The 20,643-nt window shown below is 45.8% G+C and overlaps 1 protein-coding gene across 2 annotated transcripts in view; it reads left to right on the forward strand.

Annotated features, from left to right (window-relative positions):
- The window catches only part of LOC138295322 (uncharacterized), a 190,151-nt gene that overhangs the window by 41,044 nt on the left and 128,464 nt on the right, over positions 1–20,643 (forward strand). Inside the window, exons 2-3 of one of the 2 annotated variants that reach the window (XM_069233543.1) lie at positions 4,600–4,746; positions 14,536–14,682. In XM_069233543.1, the coding sequence (XP_069089644.1) occupies positions 4,600–4,746; positions 14,536–14,682 (294 nt within the window). The other variant, XM_069233542.1, reaches the window with a different exon arrangement.

Genomic DNA, 20,643 nt, shown 5'->3' on the forward strand with positions numbered 1-20,643 from the left:
GCCCCTAAAGCAGCTCAGCCACCTGTCAGTGGAGAGCTTAAGGTGTGGTTCTGGGTACTGACAGCTGTCAGTAGCCTCTGCTGGGTGCTAGCCTTCCTGGCAGCAATGTACTTGGCCTGGGAGGCAGACCCCAGGGCCAATAGCAAAGTAGGCCCCCTGACCCTATTGGTCATGGTGGGGTTGCTCAAGTGTTGGGTGACCTCTTTGGGTAAGCTAGGTGTTGCCCTAGCAAAGTTTGGAGTAGGGGAGGTGGGCACCTCACTACCCAAGTTGGCAGAGAGAGAGGAAGAAGACCCCCCTAGAGGGAAGTTTCAGTTTGAATTGGGTCCTTTTACTGTTGGGATGGCTTCACTACCCAGAGGGAGTGACCCTGACAGGAGGATATAAGGCAGAGTAGGCCCTGCAAAGGGACAGCCAGTTTTCTTCACTGTCTTCCTTGCCTAACAAGCCAGGAAGACTCTCCCAGGGTTGGGCTGAGTCTCCTGGGCGTGTGGGCTGGGGGGGGGGTTGTGTGGGAAAACAGGGCTGATTGCAGAGGCCCCCTAACTTTTTGCCCCCATTTTCCACTGTATGCTTGTGTTTTCCTGACTCTGATGGTGCCCTGGGTACTGCTAACCAGTCCCAGGGCCTGTGCTCTGTGTAAAATCAATATGCAAATTAGGCTAATTATAATTGGCTAAGTGAACCTACCTATAACTCCCTAGTATATGGTAGGGCATGTAGGTTTAGGGACCACAGCATAGGTGGTGCACACCTAGGTGCACTGCTGAGGTGCCCAGTGTCATTTTAAAAGCAGGCCTGCCTTGCTGGCTGCTTTTAAATTAAAGTTATATGCAAATTCGACTTTGGAATTAAAGGTACTTCCAAAGTCTTAAACTACCTTATTTTTACATATAAGTCACCCCTAAGGTGTGCCCTATGTGCCCCTAGGGCTGGGTGCCATGTAACTATAAGCAGGGATTTTATAAAAATAGATTTATAAGCCCTGGTGAGGTAAAAACAGCCACATTCGTTTTTCCCTCATTGAAGTAAATGGCCTTCATAGGCTAGAATGGGCAGACTTTATTTTAAATTTTAAAGTCTCCTTAAATGTTACATACCAAGAATTTGGTATCAAATTAATTGTTGTAATAAATCCCACAACTTCCAGTTGTTGGATTTAATATAACTTGTTCAGGTAAAAAGTTTAGACTTTACCTAAAAAGTTGCCAATTTCAGCTCTGCATTGTTTTTGCTGCTGTGCTCTGATTGGCCAGCCTGCAGCAGCTTCTGCCAGGCTACCTTGATGAGGTGTGAAGTGGCCTGACTTCACACAAAGGAATGTGCTTGGGGGAGAGAAATCTCCCCTCAGCAGATGGTGAGGCAGGAAGGGGGAGGGCTGCCAAACTGGTCTTCAAAGGCAGAGAAGGACATCTGGAGCACCCAGCAACACCCCCACATCCTGCAACCCCTTACAGCTAGGGGCCCCCTTGATTAGATTAGGAGAGGGCAGGAGAGGGGTGTGTTTATGATTTTTAGCCACACCAGTGGGTGGGCTCAGCCAGATGTAACCTCCAAAAATCAGATTCAGCCATGTTGGATTTTTAGAGACTGTTGCCTTTTGGGATGGATTTTTGCCACACTTCCCAGGAAGTGGTCATCACAGGGGGACGACCCTGTACCTGATTGGAGGACCAGGACCCCCCTGCTTTTCACCCAGGAGCAAGGATAAAACTGGCAGACCTGCCCCCACACCTCAGATCCCCACCAAATTTCAAGAAGAAGGAACTACAAGGAGAAGAAGGACTGCCCTGCTGGACCCCTGGCCTGCACCTGGACCCTGCACTCAGAAAGACTGCACCAGCTGCACACTTGGGCTTCACCACAAGAAGGACTTTGCCTGGCTTCCACTGGTTCAAGGAGGGACTCCCTGTTTGCTACAGGTGAAAAATTGCTATCCAGAGTCCCCTGCACCAACTCCTGAAAAAGTGACCAGCTGACCACTGTCCAGTGGCCAAAAAGGAGTTTGCGCCAGGTGTATTCTGGGAGTTGAAGTCCGCACTTCCCAAGGACCATCACAGAACTTCTGGACCCTTGGGGTGAGCTGTGGACCCCAAAAGAACCTTAAAAGAACATCTGGGTGAAGCCCCAGAAGTTTGGAAAAGATTGGAGAATTTTTGAAAAAAAGCTCCATAAAGTGACCGACCCGACGCGGAAATTCTAGCCGGCTTGCCTCAACCGCGACCCGGCCTGACTTCGTGGTTCGTCCCGGTAAAGAAAAACATCCAAAAAAGAGACTAAGTCCGAACGTAAAAAGTTGACCGGGACCTCCCAGCCATCGTATCCGAGAAGGGCTCCACGGACGTCGGATCAAGATCCAGGTTTACCCCGGTCGAAGGATTTTCATCTCGAAAAAACGACTAAGTCCGAAGGTAAAAATCACCACCGAGGAAACCGACTTCGCGTATCCGGACAAGGGCTCCAGGAGGTTGGATCCAACTGGCAGGTTCGTCCCGGGGAAGAAAAACATCAAAAAAGAGACTAAGTCAGAAGGTAACTTTTTAACCGAGGCCTCCCGCGACTTGTAGCCGAGCAGGGCTCCATCGCGATCGGCCTGAAAGTTTGACTTTGCCCCGGTCCTGGTGCAACCAGAGGACCCGATTGGCGCTTTTTGTTTCTAAGCGCTAGAAAATAATAATACTTTAAAAATTCATATCTCCGGTTCCCCTGAACCGATTGTAATCGTTTTTGTGTCATTTTAAAGATAAAAATATAAGCTATTTTTATAAATTGGTTTTGGATTTTTAAACTGTTTCCTGTGTTTTATTTAATTACTGTTTTGTGATATTTGAATGCTTTACGCTTTGTCTCCTAAGTTAAGCCTTGACGCTCGTTGCCAAGCTACCAAGGGTTGAGCTGGGATTAATTTACTGAGACCTAACTGTACCTATGTGGAGGTTAGTGGCTTGTTGCTAGGTGTAGGTACCTACCTGCCCTACCAATAACCCATTTTCCAACAGGGGTCCACACTTATCTGATGTAAAATACTAGGCCTTGCCGTGTAATTTATTATGGGTTGGATGACATGAAATATGAGGTTTCATCATGACACTGTTTTTTCCTTTGTAGTGAAAACATGTGAATGACCAACCAAAATGTCAAGAATGTTTGCCTGAAGCTTAAAAAACTGTATATAAGGAAACCTGACTTTGCATTGAAACACAGTCTCCTGAGAACATACAAACCGTGCTGTTGTACTTCTAGGACGCTTGTTACTTGGCTGCAGCCAATAAATTCGATCTTTGACTTCACCTAGAAGACTCTGCGTTTCTGTGGTCTGAATCAGGAAAGTACCCGAGGTCTTTGGGTGTACCCTGGCACCGCTGGGTTACCGGATCAGTACCGGTTCTGAAAAACCCAGTACCTCAGCTCCCCCTGACCGCGACTGCCTGACTCTCAGATCCCAACACCTGGAAAAGACCCTGCACCCGCAGCCCCCAGGACCTGAAGGATCGGAATTCCAGTGCAGAAGTGACCCCCAGGAGGCCCTCTCCCTTGCCCAGGTGGTGGCTACCCCGAGGAGCCCCCCCCTTGCCTGCCTGCATCGCTGAAGAGACCCCTTCTCCATTGAAGCCTATGTGTTTTGGGCACCACTTTGAACTCTGCACCTGACCGGCCCTGAGCTGCTGGTGTGGTAACTTTGGGGTTGCTCTGAACCCTCAACGGTGGGCTACCTTGGACCCAAACTGGAACCCCGTAGGTGGTTTACTTACCTGCAAGAACTAACAATTACTTACCTCCCCTAGGAACTGTGAACATTGCACTGTCTAGTTTTAAAATAGCTATATGTGTTTTATTTGAAAAGTATATATGCTATTGTGATTATTCAAAGTTCCTAAAGTACTTACCTGCAATACCTTTCATGCAAAGTATTACATGTAGAATTTGAACCTGTGGTTCTTAAAATAAACTAAGAAAATATATTTTTCTATACAAAAACCTATTGGCCGGGAATTGTCTCTGAGTGTGTGTCCCTCATTTATTGCCTGTGTGTATGTACAACAAATGCTTAACACTACTCCTTTGATAAGCCTACTGCTCGACCACACTACCACAAAATAGAGCATTAGTATTATCTCTTTTTGCCACTATCTTACCTCTACTTGGACTCTGTGCATAGTATTCCTTACTTTGAAATAGCGCATACAGAGCCAACTTCCTACACATTTGAATTAGATAATTTAAACCATGTTATTTCCCATCATCAAAAGAAAAAAATTAAATGAGTGGAACTTTCAGACCTGCTAATTAGCACATTATTCATTCACAGAAACTATCTGGCAGAATTCAGTACAGTTGTGTTCAGGTCCACAGAATGCACTTGATCAGTTCTACCACTCTGTTCAAGGACACAATTAATATATTTTACCACCTAAGTTATAATTATGTTGTGTATTTTATTGGAAAAGTGCACTATGATCCACAATTGTATCCTGGCCTCTGAGCCTGTAGTATCACTCTTTTTGTCATAATTTTGTGTGTTTTTGAGTAATTCATTAATATTCACTTTGGAATTATCTGATGGTTTGAGACTTACGTCAGTGGATTTCTTTCTTGCAGTGAAACCCGGGGAGTGTCCCTATCAGTTTAGGGATTATGACACTCCACCGCCTTATCTTCATGAATGTAATGCGGACAGCGATTGCCAGGGACCCCAGAAGTGCTGCATCATCTTCTCCATTCGGGAATGCCGCAACGCCGTGCCAGGTCGCAACCCATCCAGTGTATAGGATTCCTGCTGAAAAGTATCACAAACTTTGCTTGGACTCCTGCTGCTTGTAGCCATTGGTCTGCTCACTGTACATGTCTGATCTGCTCACCACATTCCAGCCAAGGGAAGTTGAACATGAACACTTTACCCACCCCACTCCCCAACAAGGGAATTAGTCAGTACCAGATTACGTTCTATAAGTAACTGAGACAGAAGGTAGTCAAGATTTGTTACTGCATGTACCCAGAGAACGTCTTGGCAGGCTTTATTACACATTCTTGTTAACTATTAAGGATTTCTTTAAAGGCCTTACTGATGAACTACCCTTTGTATCTGTTCAAGGATATATGCATAGTGTCTGTTATCTTGTGTGCTACCGCTATCTCAGGAATAATTATTGGCAGTGGGTGGTAAGAGCCACAACAAACTATGGAATTCCCCTTTGTGGGTGTTTAGTGTATAATATTAACCACACTGAATTCATTGCTCAGATCAGAAGATCCAAAAAAGTTACTTCTTATGTTTTGGATGACCACTTTAATTTAAGGTGGTAATTTCATGTGTTGACTCAAAAAGTAAATGTTAACATTAGGGACAGGCCACTCCAGATACAGGAGTTCAAGATTTTTATATGACAACATTACAGGTTCTGATTACTTAGAATGCAAAAATCGTCTAGTTGTGCTACATAAAGGGTGGCTAGGCTTGGAGCAAAGGTTGCACCCCAAAAGGTGCCACCTGCTTGCTACAAGAGTAGGGGGAGGTACTGAATGATTGTTTGATATGAAATGTTAGACATATTTAAAATGCAGTGTCATTTTGGACTTCTTTTATCACAGTAAAGACCTATGTGTTATCCCATCTGTATGAATCCATACTAAGGACTTTGGGGACATATTTACTAAGACAACTCATCACAAGGCAAGGCAACACAAGTACTTAAATGGTATTTTGTAAGCCATGCAACGCCACCTTGTATTGTTTAATAAATCTAATGTAGCATAGGGCAGCACATGTCCCTGCTTTGCGTGTTCATTGTGGCAAGGAACCATTCCATGTGTGGAGTGTGGGCATTCCCACACATCCAGCCATGGTTTTTTAGACAGTCCAAGATTTACTGAAGTCAGTAAACCTGGGATTGTACAAAAATATCTTTACTTCTCCTTGTTACTCACTTTTTCTATACATACAGCACATATAGGGGTAAATGCAGAAATTGTTTCCATTTCTACACAAAAAGGTAACACAGACATCGTTGCAGCAAGGATGCCTGAATTGGATCTTGGCTACCACAAGTGAGCCAACACAAGCTGACAGAATAAATGTGCCATATCTTACTAGATGTGTCACATTTATGCTGTTTCCCTTTCATGGAAAGCAGCATAGGAATTTTTCCTGGTGCTTTGCATGAAAGTTTAGAAGATGTTACCCTGAGTACTAAATAGAAAAGCATACACAGTTCAACAAAGGTTCAAAGATGTATCCTAGGCCTGACACAGTTGGACTGCCCAGTTGTAGATGCAAATTATTATGCATTTGTTGTCAGGATGTAAAAAACAAAGAGCCAAGTAGCAAGATAGAATAACTTTTTTACTACTTATCCAACATGAAGCACATGCATTGTCTACTGTATGAACATTAAGCTATCTAATTTCAATTGCTGAATCTTGGGCCAGTCCCTAGTACCCAATTTTGTCATTCAGCGGACCTTTTGTTCAGACTTGTATTCAGACTTCTATATATGTTTATCTCAATTAACAACTGTGCTGCCCATGTTGTCCAGTTTAATCACAATTGGCTCATTCTCTTTAACGTAGGGCCTCATTATGGTCCGGCCACCTCATAACAACCTTGGCGGTCTGACTGCCAGCGAACTTCCAGCTCTGCCAGGATCTTAGATCTCGGCGGTCTGGAGGTGGTGGAGATTCTAATCCACCAGGGCAGCACTGCATGCAGATTATGACTTTGTTCTCCGTAAAACTGCCATGAAAAGGCTGGTGGTTAATGTAGGAAGATGGCCCGGTGTGTATTGGATACCTAAGGTACTTACACCTTATACCAGATCCAGGTATCCCCTATTAGTGTAGCGTAGGCAGTGTCTAGAAGCCAGGCTCTCTACAGGTAGCTGTGGATGAGCAGCGAAGGCTTATCTAGGAGACATGCAAAGGTCATGCAATACCACTCTAGTCACACAGCACTTACACACATGAAAGAACACACTCAGTGTTACAAAAATAAAGGTACTTTTTTATGGTAACTGTTGGAGGCTGGCCTGGTTTGTAGGGTACCTAAGGTACTTACACCTTATACCAGGTCCAGGTATCCCTTATTAGTGAAATGTAGGCAGTGTCTAGAAGACAGGCTCTATAGGGGTAGTGTGGATGAGCAGCCAAGGCCTGACTAGGAGACATGCAAAGCTCATGCAATACCATTGTAGTCATACAGTACTCACACACATGAAAGAAATACTCAGTGTTACAAAAATAAAGGTACTTTATTTTGGAGACACAAATGCTAAAAATACCTAAAAGACTATACTCCCTTAGGAGGTAAGTAATACACAAATTATTATATACACTAGCTAGCAGAAATAGCTGTAAAAACAGTGAGAAAACAGTGCAATTAGTGAAAATAAAAATAGTTAGAAAGGGGCCTAACCATATACTAAGAAAGTGGAATGTGAATGTTGGTTTCCCACCTAGGCAAGTGTAGTGTGTAAAAGGGCGCTGGGGGTATTAGAAAACACCAAAGGTAAGTAATAGAACCCAACCCAGAGCCCAGGAAAGCAGGAGTAAATCACTGTAACTTTCCTAGAACACACAAGAACATGAGAAAGAAGATATTGTAAGAACCAGAAAAGACTGCAAGACACCAACAATGGATTCCTGGACCTGAAGACCTGTAAAAGAAGGGGAACAAGTCCAAGAAGCACTGAAGAGTCCAGGAAGAACAGGAGCTCCTGCTAACCCGGATGAAGGTTTAAAAGAAGAACCACCGGTGAAGAACAACAGTCAGTACTGCACCCAAGAAGACAGATGTGGGTTCCTGGTTGGTGCAGGTGATGTTCCACGCCGGATGGATGATTGCAGTCTGGTTTGCGCCTCTAGATTCCACCTACAAGCCTTGGAAGAGGCAAAGCTCGCGGTTAGCAGAAAATGGCGCTGCCCAGGACCAGGAGGGACCTGGTGCACTCTACCCAGGAGGGGGAGACACAGGGGGCTCTCAACAACTCAGAGAGCCCTCAGAAGACCAGGCAGCGTGCACAGGAGTCCCACAGCATGGGGACAAAGAAGGTGCAAAATGAGGCACACGCAGCCCTAGACAAAGGGATCCCAGGCCGCAGGAGCAAAAGGCAGGAGGCTGTGCATTGCAGAGCTGCACTGTGCATGAAGACGTTTGTGGAAGGATGCCAACAAGCCTTGGCAACTGTAAAACACGTGGTGCACAGGGATACTGTCTTGCGTGGGAAGGCAAGCTCTTTCCTCCACCGAAGTTGGAGAGTTGGATGTCAGGACCATCGGAACCACTTCAGTCTACTACCTGTGATGCTGGATCCATGCACTTCATCAGGAGAGGGGACCCAAGCCACCGGTCGCCGCTTCACAGGGTTGACTTCTGAAGCAAGGAAGTGACTCCTTCACTTCAAGGGAGATTCCTTCATTCTCCTGGTGCAGGCTGAAGACTGGCTGACGTCTGAGGATGCACGACCAGGAAACAGTTGCAGTTGCTGGCAGGAGCTGAAGATACAATGTTGCAGAAGTCATCTTTGCTTCTTTGTATCAGTTGTAGAGTTCCTGGAGGGTCCAGATGGAGTTTCTTCGGTAAGAAGGTGAAGTAAAGGATGCAGAGAATTCCTGCTGGAGTCTTGCAATCTGAATCTGAAGAAGCACCCAAGAGAGAGACCCTAAGTAGCCCTGAAAGTGTGATTGGTCAGCTACACAGGTAAGCACCTATCAGGGGAGGGCTCTGATGTCACCTGCTGGCACTGGCCACTCAGATGATCCCAAAGTTCCCTGCCAACTTGGAATTTAAGATGGCAAAACCCAGGGACCCTCTGGAGGAGCTTTGAGCACCACCCCTGGGGAAGTGATTGACAGGGGAGTGGTCACTCCTCTTTCCTTTGTCCAGTTTCGCTCCAGAGAAGGGGCTGGTGTCCCTGAACTGGACTGGATTATGTAAGGAGGGCACCATCTGTGCCCTTCAAAGCATTTCCAGAGGCTCTGGGAGGCTATCCCTCCCATGCCTGTAACACCTATTTCCAAAAGAAGAGGGTGTAACATCCTTCTCCCTAAAGAAATTATTTGCTCTGCCTTCCTGGGTCCTAGCTGCTTGAGCAACAGGAGGGCAGAAACCGGTCTGTGAGGTGGCAGCATCTCGGGCTGCCTGGAAAACCTCAGAAGGCTGTAATGGCAGAACCGGGGGTCCTCTAAGGAGCTCCCAAAGTGCATGGAATCATACAACCAATGCTTGCAAAAGCCTTGGGGTATGATTCCAATGTGGTTGATACCAAACATGGCCATATTCGAAGTTACCATTGTGAAGCTGGACATAGGTAGGGACCTATGTCCAGTGCACACGTAAAATGGTGTCTCTGCACTCATGAAGTCCGGGAAAATGGTCCTGGATGTCATGGGGGCACCCCTGCTAGTGCATGGGTGCCAGCACACACAGGTACTCTGCACCCAGCCTTCAGGGCTGGAAGGCCTGCAATATGGGTGACTTATAAGTGACCTGGTGCAGTGTAAATAGCAGTGAAAGAGTGCATGAACCATTTCACAGAGGCTGCAATGGCAGTCCGGTAGATGCCTTTGCATGGGCCCCCTATGGGTGGCAAAAGAAATGCTGCCTCTCATAGGGATCCCCTGGAACCCCAATGCCCTGGGTACCTAAGTACCATATACTAGGGACTTATATGGGGGCACTAGTATGCCAATTATGGGTAGGCTACTGGATTACCAGTATCCTATAACCACAATTTAAGGGACAGAGCATAACTACTGGACTCTCGATTAGCAGGATCCCAGTAGACACAGTCAAACACACTGAGAAACAGGCCAAAAGTGGGGTCCATACTAGAAAGAGGCTACTTTCCCACAGTAACACAACACCAAAAATACCATTGAGGCAATACTCCTTTAGGAGGTAAGTAATACACAACAACATATACACGAGTTGTCTAAAATAGGCATAAGAATAGTTAGAATAAAGTGCAAACAGTGTAAAAAACAATAGAGAATAGTGGCCCTAGGGGAAGTACAAATCATAAACAAAACATGGAATGCGAGAGTGTCACCCCCACCTAGGTAAGTGGAGTGTGTAGAGGGTTGCTGGGGGTACCAGGAAAACACAAAGGTAAGTACTACAACACCCCCCAACAACCTGGAAAGCAGGAGTAAGTTACTAGAATTTCCCCAGAACACCCACTTAGAAGAAAACCCAGAGATGACTGCAAGAAACCAGTGGTGGATTTCTGAAGAGGAAGACCTATGAAAAGAGGCAACCAAGTCCAGAAGACACAGCAGAGTCCAAATGGGGGCAGGAGCCCCTACCCACCAAGCTGAGGATAGCAGGAGTTGGTAAATGGTGAGGAAGAAGAGTCAGCACTGCCGCCCTGGAGCTGGAATCGAGTTTCTGGAGGTTGAAAGTGATGTCCCACACCGGAAGGAAGATTGTAGTTGGGCTTGCGTGTTCGGATGCCACCAACATGCCTTGGCACAGGCAAAACTTGAAGTTGGTGGAAAGTGGTGCTACGGGGACCAGCAAGACCCAGGAGGACTCAACTCAGGAGGGGAAGTCAGAGGGAGCCCCCAGCATCGCAGAGAGCCCAGAGAAGCACAGGCAGCATGCACAGGAGTCCCACAGGGTGGAGACACAGAAGTTGCAAAAGGAGCCCACGCAGCACTACAAAGAGGAATCCTATGCCGCAGGACAGCCACTCAGGGAGCTATGCGTGACAGGAAGGAGTGCTGGGGGCTTGGGCTACAGGAAGCCTGAAGACCCCTTAGAGGAAGTTCTAACAAGCCTTGGCAGCTGCAAAAGATTTGGTACACAGGGGTACTGTCCCGCGTGGGAAGGCAAGGGCTTACCTCCACCGAAGTTGGAAAGCTGGTAGATAGGACTGTCTGGACCCCTTCTGACTACCACCTGTGATGCAGGATCCATGCAGCTCAGCAGGAGAGGGGATCCACACATTGCTATTGATGCCTGCAGATGCAGGGGAGTGACTCCTTCAGTCCAATGGAGATTCTTTCTTCTTTCCTGTACTGATTGAAGACGAGCTGTACTTGGAGGATGCATGACAGGGGAAATGTTGCAGTAGCTTAAAGGAGCCACAGAAACAATGTTGCAGGCAAAGTCTTCATCTTTGTTGCAGATTAGAGGGTCCTGGAGAGTCCAGATGCAGTTTCTTCGGTCAGAAGTCGCAGTGGAGGTATCAGAGGAATCCTGTTGCAATCTTGCGAGCCAAATCTGAGGAACCACCCAAAAGAGAGAACCTAAATAGCCCTGAAAGGGGGATTGGTCACCTAGCTGGGGGACCAGCTATCAGGATCACCTGCCTGACCTGGCCACTCAGATGCTCCCAGAGTTCCCTGCCAACCTTGGATTCAAGATGGCAAAACCCAGGGGCCCTCTGGTAGATTTTTGGGCACCACCACTGAGGTGGTGATGGACATTGGAGTGGTCACTCCCCTTTCTATTGTCCAGGTTTGTTCCAGAGCAGGGACTGGAGGTCTCTGAACTGGTGCAGACTGGTTTATGCATGGAGGGCACCAAATGTGTTCTTCAAAGCATTCAAGTGGCTTGAAGAGGCTACCCCTTCCAAGCCATGTAATACCTATTTCTAAAGGGATAGGGTGTAACACCCCTCTCCCAAAAGGAATTTCTCTGTTCTGCCTTCCCAGGCTTGAGCTGCTCAAGCAACAGGAGGGCAGAAACCTGTCTGGGAGCTGGCAGCAGCTTGGGCTCCCTGGAAAACTTCAGAAGGCTGTAGAAGCAATGCTGGGGGTACTCTAAGGAGCCCCCAGAGTGCATGGAATCATACAACCAATGCTTGCTAAAGTATTGGGGTATGATTCCAACATGTTTGATATCAAACATGCCTAGGTTCGGAGTTACCATTATGTAGCTGGGCATATGTAGTGACCTATGTCCAGTACACACATTAAATAGCGTTCCTGCTCTCACAAAGTCCAGAAAAGTGGGTCTGGAGTTTGTGGGGCACCCCTACTAGTACATGGGTGCCCTCACACATAAGTACCTGCACCCTGCCCTCTATTCTGAGAAGGCCTGCTATTTGGGTGACTTATACTGACCTGGTGCAGTGACCAATTGTGAAAACGGGTGCATGCACCTGGTTCACGCAGTCTGCAATGGTAGTCCTGTAGAACTCCTTTCCATGGGCTACCTATGGGTGGTGGAATAACTGCTGCAGCACATAGGGATCCCCTGGAACCCCAATGCCCTGGGTACCTGGGTACCATATACTAGGGGCTCATATGGGGGCACCAATATGCCAATTGTGGGATGAAAAAAGTTCTAAGAACCAAGTTTAAAGGAGAGACCATAATCACTGTGGTCCTGGTTAGCAGAATCCCAGTAAACACAGTCAAACACACTGCTAAACAGGCAGAAAGTGGGGGTAACCACGCTAGAATGAGGCTACTTTCCTACAGAGAACAGATGTAGGGGGGCCACAGGGGGGCCCCTGCACTGCCAATGCTTTGCTGGCAGTGAACATTGCGATCGTGCTGGTGCACCCGGCTGGCTACAGCACTGCTGCCGGCTCAATTACGAGCCGGAGATAATGCTGTAGCCTGTTTCCCGTTAGGCTGGCAAGCAGAAACCTAGTGGGAAACTCTTAATGGTTCCGGCAGGGAGGTTGTTGGTGTGGCAGCAACCTCCCCGTCTGAAGTTTGGCAGGCGGTGGAAACCAACTCCTAATGGGCCCATAATGTTTTTCTTTCTTTCTTTCTTTCTTTCTTTCTTTCTTTCTTTCTTTCTTTCTTTCTTTCTTTCTTTCTTTCTTTCTTTCTTTCTTTCATCTTTCTTTCTTTCTTTCTTTCTTTTTTCTTTCTTTCTTTCTCTTAAGAGCTTGAGTTCCTAGAGACATTACACAGCAGGGTGTAAAATGATGGGTGGCATGTGGAGGCTCCTGATATAGATCATAAGAAACTCTTTCCAGCTTATCCCAAAAATAGATGCAAAATTTATTTAACTAAGTAGTTGATTCAGTTTGATCCTGCAGGAGAAAGCATCACATTGGGTGGTAGGCGTAAACCCTTATTCCTCCATTTGTCACAGAATGGATGATAAAATTCTGACTACTGATTGAATTGGCCTGCCCCCTCCATCTGCTTCTCATAGTTCTTGTGGATTTTTTTTAGCTGGCCCTCGTCCATGTTGTCACCCTCAAACATCTGCCTGAAAAAGGGAGGCTTAGTTGAATTAAAGTCATTTCTCCTTATGGAATTGTACTGTTTCCTGATTATCTCCATTGCTGTCCTAAGTATTCTTGTCATCCAGGTCTGGGAGTTCTCCAAACCTACTTTTTTCAGTGATTGAATGTGCAATCTTAGACCTGTTTATTTGGGGTATTTCCATAATTCTCAGTCACCAGGGGTAAGCAACACAATGCCCTGTATAGTAAGAGCAGGTTTGAGGGGAAGGGTGTGATATTTACCACCCCTGTACACTCACATATGTCTAATTTGACAAAGGAACACTATGGATAAGAAGTGGTCTGTCAACTACATTGCACCCCACACTATTGAACTACGGGCATTCTTTAGGATTTGAAGGACAGGCATGGTGTGTGTCTCATCCCCTGTATCACAAGTGAAAATGCACCTGTAAAATGGTGGATGGAACATCCACCACATTTGTGGTTGAGTATCTCATCCGCCAAACACTAAATAAGGCCCTATATGTCTATGAGTTCCCTATATTTACTAAATTAGATAAGCAAGTACCTTCTGGCATCTCACTCGGTTGAACTTACTTACCAGTTGGGGTGAGACTTGCAGCTTAAGTTCCCTAAACATCTGTGCTATTCTCTAGCCAAAATGAACTTTTAGTTCAAGCCTTTTTGATAAGCATTACTGTGAGTGTCCCCTAAATTTGAATTTAAAGTCAGTGTGCATCACCTGTCTAGGCTTCGTCTCGGGCAGTTGAGGTTGGGTAGTACGGTAGCCACGTGATGCACTTGTGGATTAATGCAGAAGGAAATAAGTGCATCTCACATTGGTGTCTGTTGTCATCCTTATTCCCTATAACAAAGCCCAAAATTTCCAGAAGTGGGCCTCTTCATAGAGTGCATAGAGATGAGAATCACATACCGAAGAAAAGTTAAAATGATAAAAGACATTACTCCTCTGCCTGTCATCACATCTCCTCCTAAACCTTTGAGACTCATTCACAGGCATTTTATTCACCTTATTTCAGGAGCTGCACTTGTGAATGAGACACATCCACTTTAGTTGCCTGTGAGTTTAGGGTCAAGGCAGGATTATGGCACTCTGGTTCAGTTTCTATGCCAAAAGAGATGAACACCCCACAGTTTAGTGGTATAGTGGAATTTGCATACCTCTTGAAGGTTATTTCTCACCATGAAAGTAAATTTCTTCTTGGAAGGGGCAGAGGCAAGACTGTTAACAGAGTTGGAGGAAACACCATCATGTTAATTTGGGTACAACAGGGGCTTTATGGCAGGGAAAACAAGCAAACATTTTATAGAGTCAAACGAACATTTGCAAACGGAACTGTAACACATGTACCTCTTTTATCAGCAAAAGGAAAGCCAGGAATCTGCCCTGGACAACAAAGAGACATGTTCCCTGAGCTGGAGGATTTGTGCATGACTGACAGAGACTGCCCAGAGGAACAGAAGTGCTGCTTCTTCCATGGTGGAAACACATGCATGAATGCTGTCAAAGGTAACTACACTTCTAATTCTGTTCTCATGCATTGTTTCACTGCAGATCTGTACTACATCTGGCCTCCCCTTTTGGTTCATGATGGAGCTATTGCACACCCTGGCATTACCCTTTGATTCCTGGTGCAGCTATTGTACACCGTAGCTTCTCACTTTGGCTCATGATGCAGCTATTGTACATCCTGATAACACCCTTCCATTCATAGTGCAGATATTGTACATCCTTGTATTGTCCTTTGATTCATTGTGCAGCTATTTTACATCCTCATATCACAGTTTAATTCATAGCGCAGCTTTTATACATCCTTGTATTGTCCTTTGATTCATAGTGCAGCTATTGCACACCTTGGTATCACTCTTTGATTCATGGTGCAGCTAATATACATCCTTGTATCACCCTTCTATTCATAGTGCAGCTATTGTACTGTATATCCTAGCCTCTCTCTTTGATTCATGTTGCAGATTTTGCACACCATGGTGTTGCCCTTTAATTCATGGTACAGCTATTGCGCACTTTGGTCTCGCCCTTTGATCAATGGTGCAGTTATTGCACACCGGGGTGTCGTCCTTTAATTCATCTCACTCTTCAGATAACTCCTGGACCTATGGACACTAAAGAAGAAAGACTTCCCTGCTGCCAGAAGACTGTCCTACTGCCTGAGAGCTACCCTGCTATCTAATAAGGAAGACTGGGCCTAATCCCTTCACCCCAGGTTACCTAAGTGACTCAAATGGCTAGTTACCTGACTTCCTGTTCTGAGTGTGCAGGAACAAAATAGGCTCCAAAGGAGCCCCTGCAACTGCCCAGCTGACCTGCAGCACTGGACTTGCCTGGACCTGCAACTGGACATGCTTGAGCACTGGTGGTTTCTGCTAGAGTGAGTTACTGATCCCCAGGAGGTGTCTACTAGGTCTTGGACCCTTGTAGTGATATCAGTTTAGCTCCACATATAAGAAAAGGAGGAATCCCGAAGTTGTGAGCTCTTCATGACCTCCAGCAGGCAAGTTCACACCAGGATCTTGCCGCTGATGCCGACTGCCAATGAGAAGCTAGGTTGGACCTCACTCTTCATATTATAGCGAACATCAGTGATGATTGGCCATGCAAGATCTGCACTTCAAACTATAGCATCGACAGGCTGCGGCGACTGCCAATGCGAAGCTCTAACAACGACCGTCTGCGAAGCCGGAGAGGATCTATTTATCAAAAACATATATCAATCACAATAGTATGTTAGGGTACTGTTGTGTCTAGTAATTCATAAACAAATTCTGAGGCCCTGTAGAAGACATCAGCACCTGGTATGCTGATGAGAATGTAATTACAACTGTGTATCGCATTAAGGTACAAATGATTAAAGTCGTCTCAGATCTCATCCTTGGGTCACTTCACAAAAGCATTTATGAGTATGAAAAGTAGTACTCCTTTGTGAACTCTTACATGCCTTTGTGAATGGGGACTGAACCGTCTAACTGCTTCTTAGTATAAGTATAAAGAGGGCACACTACTTTCTATTTCTAGAATTCAAATTATCAATGAACATGACCTAGAGTTCACATCACTTTTCCATTTTAGATGTTTTGCGTAGCATTAACTTAAGCATGTTAGAGTACTCTTAGATGCCTCTGTGAATTGGCCTTCTCGCCTTTACACTCTCACACCATGTCACATCTGTGAGGAATGACAGCACTAAAGACTAACTGAGGATTGTGTAAATTCAGAAGAGGAAGAATTCCCTTATATGCTTCATATCAGTGTGCTGCAGAATGCCCTCTACAGTCAGCCAATGGCAGAACAGCTCCTGGATGTTCCTGGGTCACCCTGTGAGTATCCTGTACCCTCTTCATCCTTACAAAGAAAGTTCTGCAACGCTGTTGATTAGAAGAGCAATGCATAGCAGTTGCCACAATGATAGCGCTAAAGGGGAGAATGGTTGTTTAGAGACCAAAAAAAATGTGTTTTTAATTCCAAAGTAAAAGTAGAGACTTGAAATTATACCATGGGTACTCTGCCTATAATACACCATCAGGAGAATAAGAGCTGTTGGATGCTCTAACAAAGGCCTACACAAAGGAATGCAGGGAAAGAATGGGTCTTATTGCAGATTAGATTCCAGGACTTTCCTTGTTAGAAATTGTCTTAAATATGTTGTAGTAGGGACATTCAGGACATTCGCGTGCATCTAACATTTTCTTTCTATGGGTAGTGGCTTGACAGTACAAAGGTACGATCAAGGGCAAAAATCAAACACAAGTCTACCTTAACCTCTCACCCATAAGGAAGACCATATATTTGAGAGGCATTTTGGAGACGGTAGGAGAGGACCTAGGGGGAAGCTACATGAAGGACTATATTGCGCTCTCTCAACATAATTAGATTTAATACCCAGGCCTAAATTCCCCAGCCAAAGAATTGGCAGTCTTATTCTTACGTCTCAAATGGAATTGTGATATTCGCTGTATACGGGAACTCATCCGGCTGAATTTTAAATGGTTCTTGAGGTAATTTATTCCTGGAGAGGCTCAAAAAAGTTACAGTAGCCATTCCGATGGTTAACTACTTTAAGGAAGAAGACTTGATTGGAGAAGACCTTAATTAATGATAATTGAGTCTGTGATAAAAAATAGAGTTAGAGCATTTCTTGGCATGGTTTCCATGTACTTTTTTGCATCCAACCTCCTGTTTTTGTATCCTGTGCTGCAATTCGTTTCTGCTGGTTTTGATACTCTGGGCACTTTACTACTGCTAAACAGTGCTAAAATGCAAGTGCTTTCTCTCTCAATGACATTGGTAACTGGTTTATCCATGATTGGCAGAGCCTTGTGCGTTTGGCTAGAGTGGGACGGAGGAGCTGACATGTGCACTTGAAAGGGCTGTGCCTGCCCTAACACAATATAGCCTCTGACCCCCTAAAACATGTCTGGGGCAGGGCAAGGATGAGGCAGGGTCTTGTGCACTACAAACACTTTCCTTTGAAGTTTGCCTACTTCAAAGGCAGAAAAGAGTATAACTAGTGGACCCAAGACTCTACATCTTCAAATTACTTCTGGATCAAGAGGAAACTCTGCCAAGGAGAAGAGCTTGATGCTTGAGGAGGACCTGCCACTCTGCCTGTTGCTTTGCTGTGCTGGCCTGCTGCTGCTGCTTCTGCCCAAAGAGGGAAGGGACTGGACTTTGTTTTCTGAAATCCTGCTTGTGAAGTTTCTCCAAGGGCGTGGACTGAGCTTGCCCCCTGTTCTCAAGTCTCAGGGACAGCAAAGACTTTGGCCCTCATTATGACCCTGGCGGTGTTGCACCGCCAGGGCCAACGGGGGCGGGAGCACCGCCGACAGGCCGGCGGTGCTCCCTTGGGCATTCTGCCCGCTGCGCTTTGGCCGCGGTCAGAAATGGAAAACCGGCGGTGTCCCGCCGGTTTTCCGTTGTCCATTTGAATCCCCCATGGCGGCGCAGCTCGCTGCACCGCCATGGGGGATTCTGACACCCCCTACCGCCATCCTGTTCCTGGCGGTTCGCCCGCCAGGAACAGGATGGCGGTAGGGGGTGTCGCGGGGCCCCTGGGGGCCCCTGCAGTGCCCATGCCAATGGCATGGGCACTGCAGGGGCCCCCGTAAGAGGGCCCGCTAGTATTTCACTGTCTGCATAGCAGACAGTGAAATACGCGACGGGTGCAGTAGCACCCGTGGCACCTTCCCACTCCGCCGGCTCGATTACGAGCCGGCTTCATGGTGGGAAGGTCGTTTTCCCCTGGGCTGGCGGGCGGCCTTTCGGCGGCCGCCCGCCAGCCCAGGGGAAAAGTCAAAATACCCGCCGCGGTCTTGCGACCGCGGTACGGTATTTTGACGGCGGGACTTTGGCGGGCGGCCTCCGCCGCCCGACAAGGTCCGAATGAGGGCCTTTGTCTGCCAGTGTCTGGGCTTTTCTGCTGCGAATCATGACTTACTTAGTGGCGTCAAATCCTGTGGGGGTAAACTATACACTGCTGTGGTGCATCAGAAAAATCAACGCAGCGCCTGTCCCATGGCTGAAAATTCAACGCAGCACCTGCTGCGTGGCTGGAGAATCATTGCAGCACCTGTTCTCAACATGGATCCTTCGCACAGTGTCAACATTTTCCTCACAACGACCCTGGGTGTCAAGATCTTTAAGATCACTGCACAGACCTGAGGCTGCTTGTCCGGAATTCGATGCATCCTATCCCGGCGAGGAAAGAATCAATGCATCGCTTATCCGTCGGAGAAAGGATCAATGTACAGCCCCACTTGCGATGAAGGAATCAACGCATCGCTTGTTTTTCCAACGAACGCTTGCCTGTGCGGCTTTATTTTTGATGCATATAAGGTACTCTGTGCTAAAACAAAGTATCCACTAATTTCTATTGATTAGGACTCTTTTTACTTTCAAAATTCATATCTTTGCTTGTGTGTGTTGGGTTTTTGTTGTTTTGGTCTTGTTTGATTTAGTGAACAATTGGCTATTTTTCCAAACTAGTGTGGAGTCCTTTTGTGGTGCTTTCACTGTTTTACTGTCTGTGGTTGTACAAATACTATACACATTGCCTCTGAGATAAGCACGACTGCTTGTGTCAAGCTACCAAGGGGATGAACAGGGGTTATCTGAGCTGTATACCTCCCTTACCCTGACTAAAGTGAGGGTCCTTACTTGGACAGGGTGTTAATTGACTGCCAACTAGAGACCCCATTTCTAACAAATAGCATGAACAGGACAGCACAGAAAATAGGGCAAACTGGGACATCTCTAGAAATGGGGAGGGTTCTAGGGTGAGAAGATATTTGAGAGGTGCAACACCCAAACATTTAAGATTTAGTTTATTACTCTGCTTAATATGCTTCATATCACAGAAACAACACTGGATTACTTCCTAGACATTCCACAAATAGTGTCCAAATTCATTGTTGGACCTGCCCCTCTCTGCGAGCTCACCTTTTTGAGTTCACTAAAGTATATGTGCTCTCTCCTTAAAACATGGTACAATCGACTTGACCAAATTGGCTCAGTCCCTAGTAAAATGGTACTACATTCACTTTTGAGTAGGGATGTAGGGATACCATTGCACTCAAAGTAAGAAGCGAACAAGTATATATTCCAATAAATAAGGTCTGTAGGCAGTAATTTCGATATATTATATTTTTTTAGATCTGGAAATGTTGTATTATCTCCAATGTCTATGTCTGTACAACAATAGCCGACATGTCTTGACGTTTTCAATTTTTTGCCCATGAGGAGTCCCTCAGGGACCCCTTCATATGGCTTAAGGGGTCAGGATACTTCTATCCTGACCCTTTATCTCATTTTTCACTTTTATTTTTCTACCCCCGCACCAGGCAGATAAACAAAATGTTGGCCCGACTTTTCTCTCAGGTTGCGACCAGCCAATCAGGGTCTTGATTTAGGGCAAGAATCTATGGATCCACCACTGATAGATCCACAAAGGATTTGCTTCCCTAGATAAGTATTTTTCTTTTTCCATTAATAGCTCCAAAACTACTGAACAGATTTACACAAAAAGAGCTCTTCCTGTCAAATTTGGTGCAATTCCATCCAGTGATTCGGGCTCTAGTCATGTTCAAAATCCCCATGCGAAACTGCACACACACACACGTCTATCTATCTATCTATCTATCTATCTATCTATCTATCTATCTATCTATCTATCTATCTATCTATCTATCTATCTATCTATCTATCTATATATAAAACATATTAACTATATAATATTCCTACTCCAACAGTAGGAAATAGCATTGGATTTCAGAGAGGTAAAACGTACTATTCCCAATCCAGTCTACTCTACAATAGGAAGAGCTTGAACGTCGGAGAGGTAAAATTTAATATTCCTACCCCAGTCCGTTTAACAATGAGAAAGCATTGGACTTCAGTGAGGTAAAATGTACTATTCCCACTCCAGTCTGTACAACAGTAGGGAAAGTGTTTGACTTTGGA

The sequence above is a fragment of the Pleurodeles waltl genome, chromosome 5 (genome assembly GCF_031143425.1).
Source record: "Pleurodeles waltl isolate 20211129_DDA chromosome 5, aPleWal1.hap1.20221129, whole genome shotgun sequence".
In the NCBI taxonomy this organism is placed as follows: Eukaryota; Metazoa; Chordata; class Amphibia; order Caudata; family Salamandridae; genus Pleurodeles; species Pleurodeles waltl.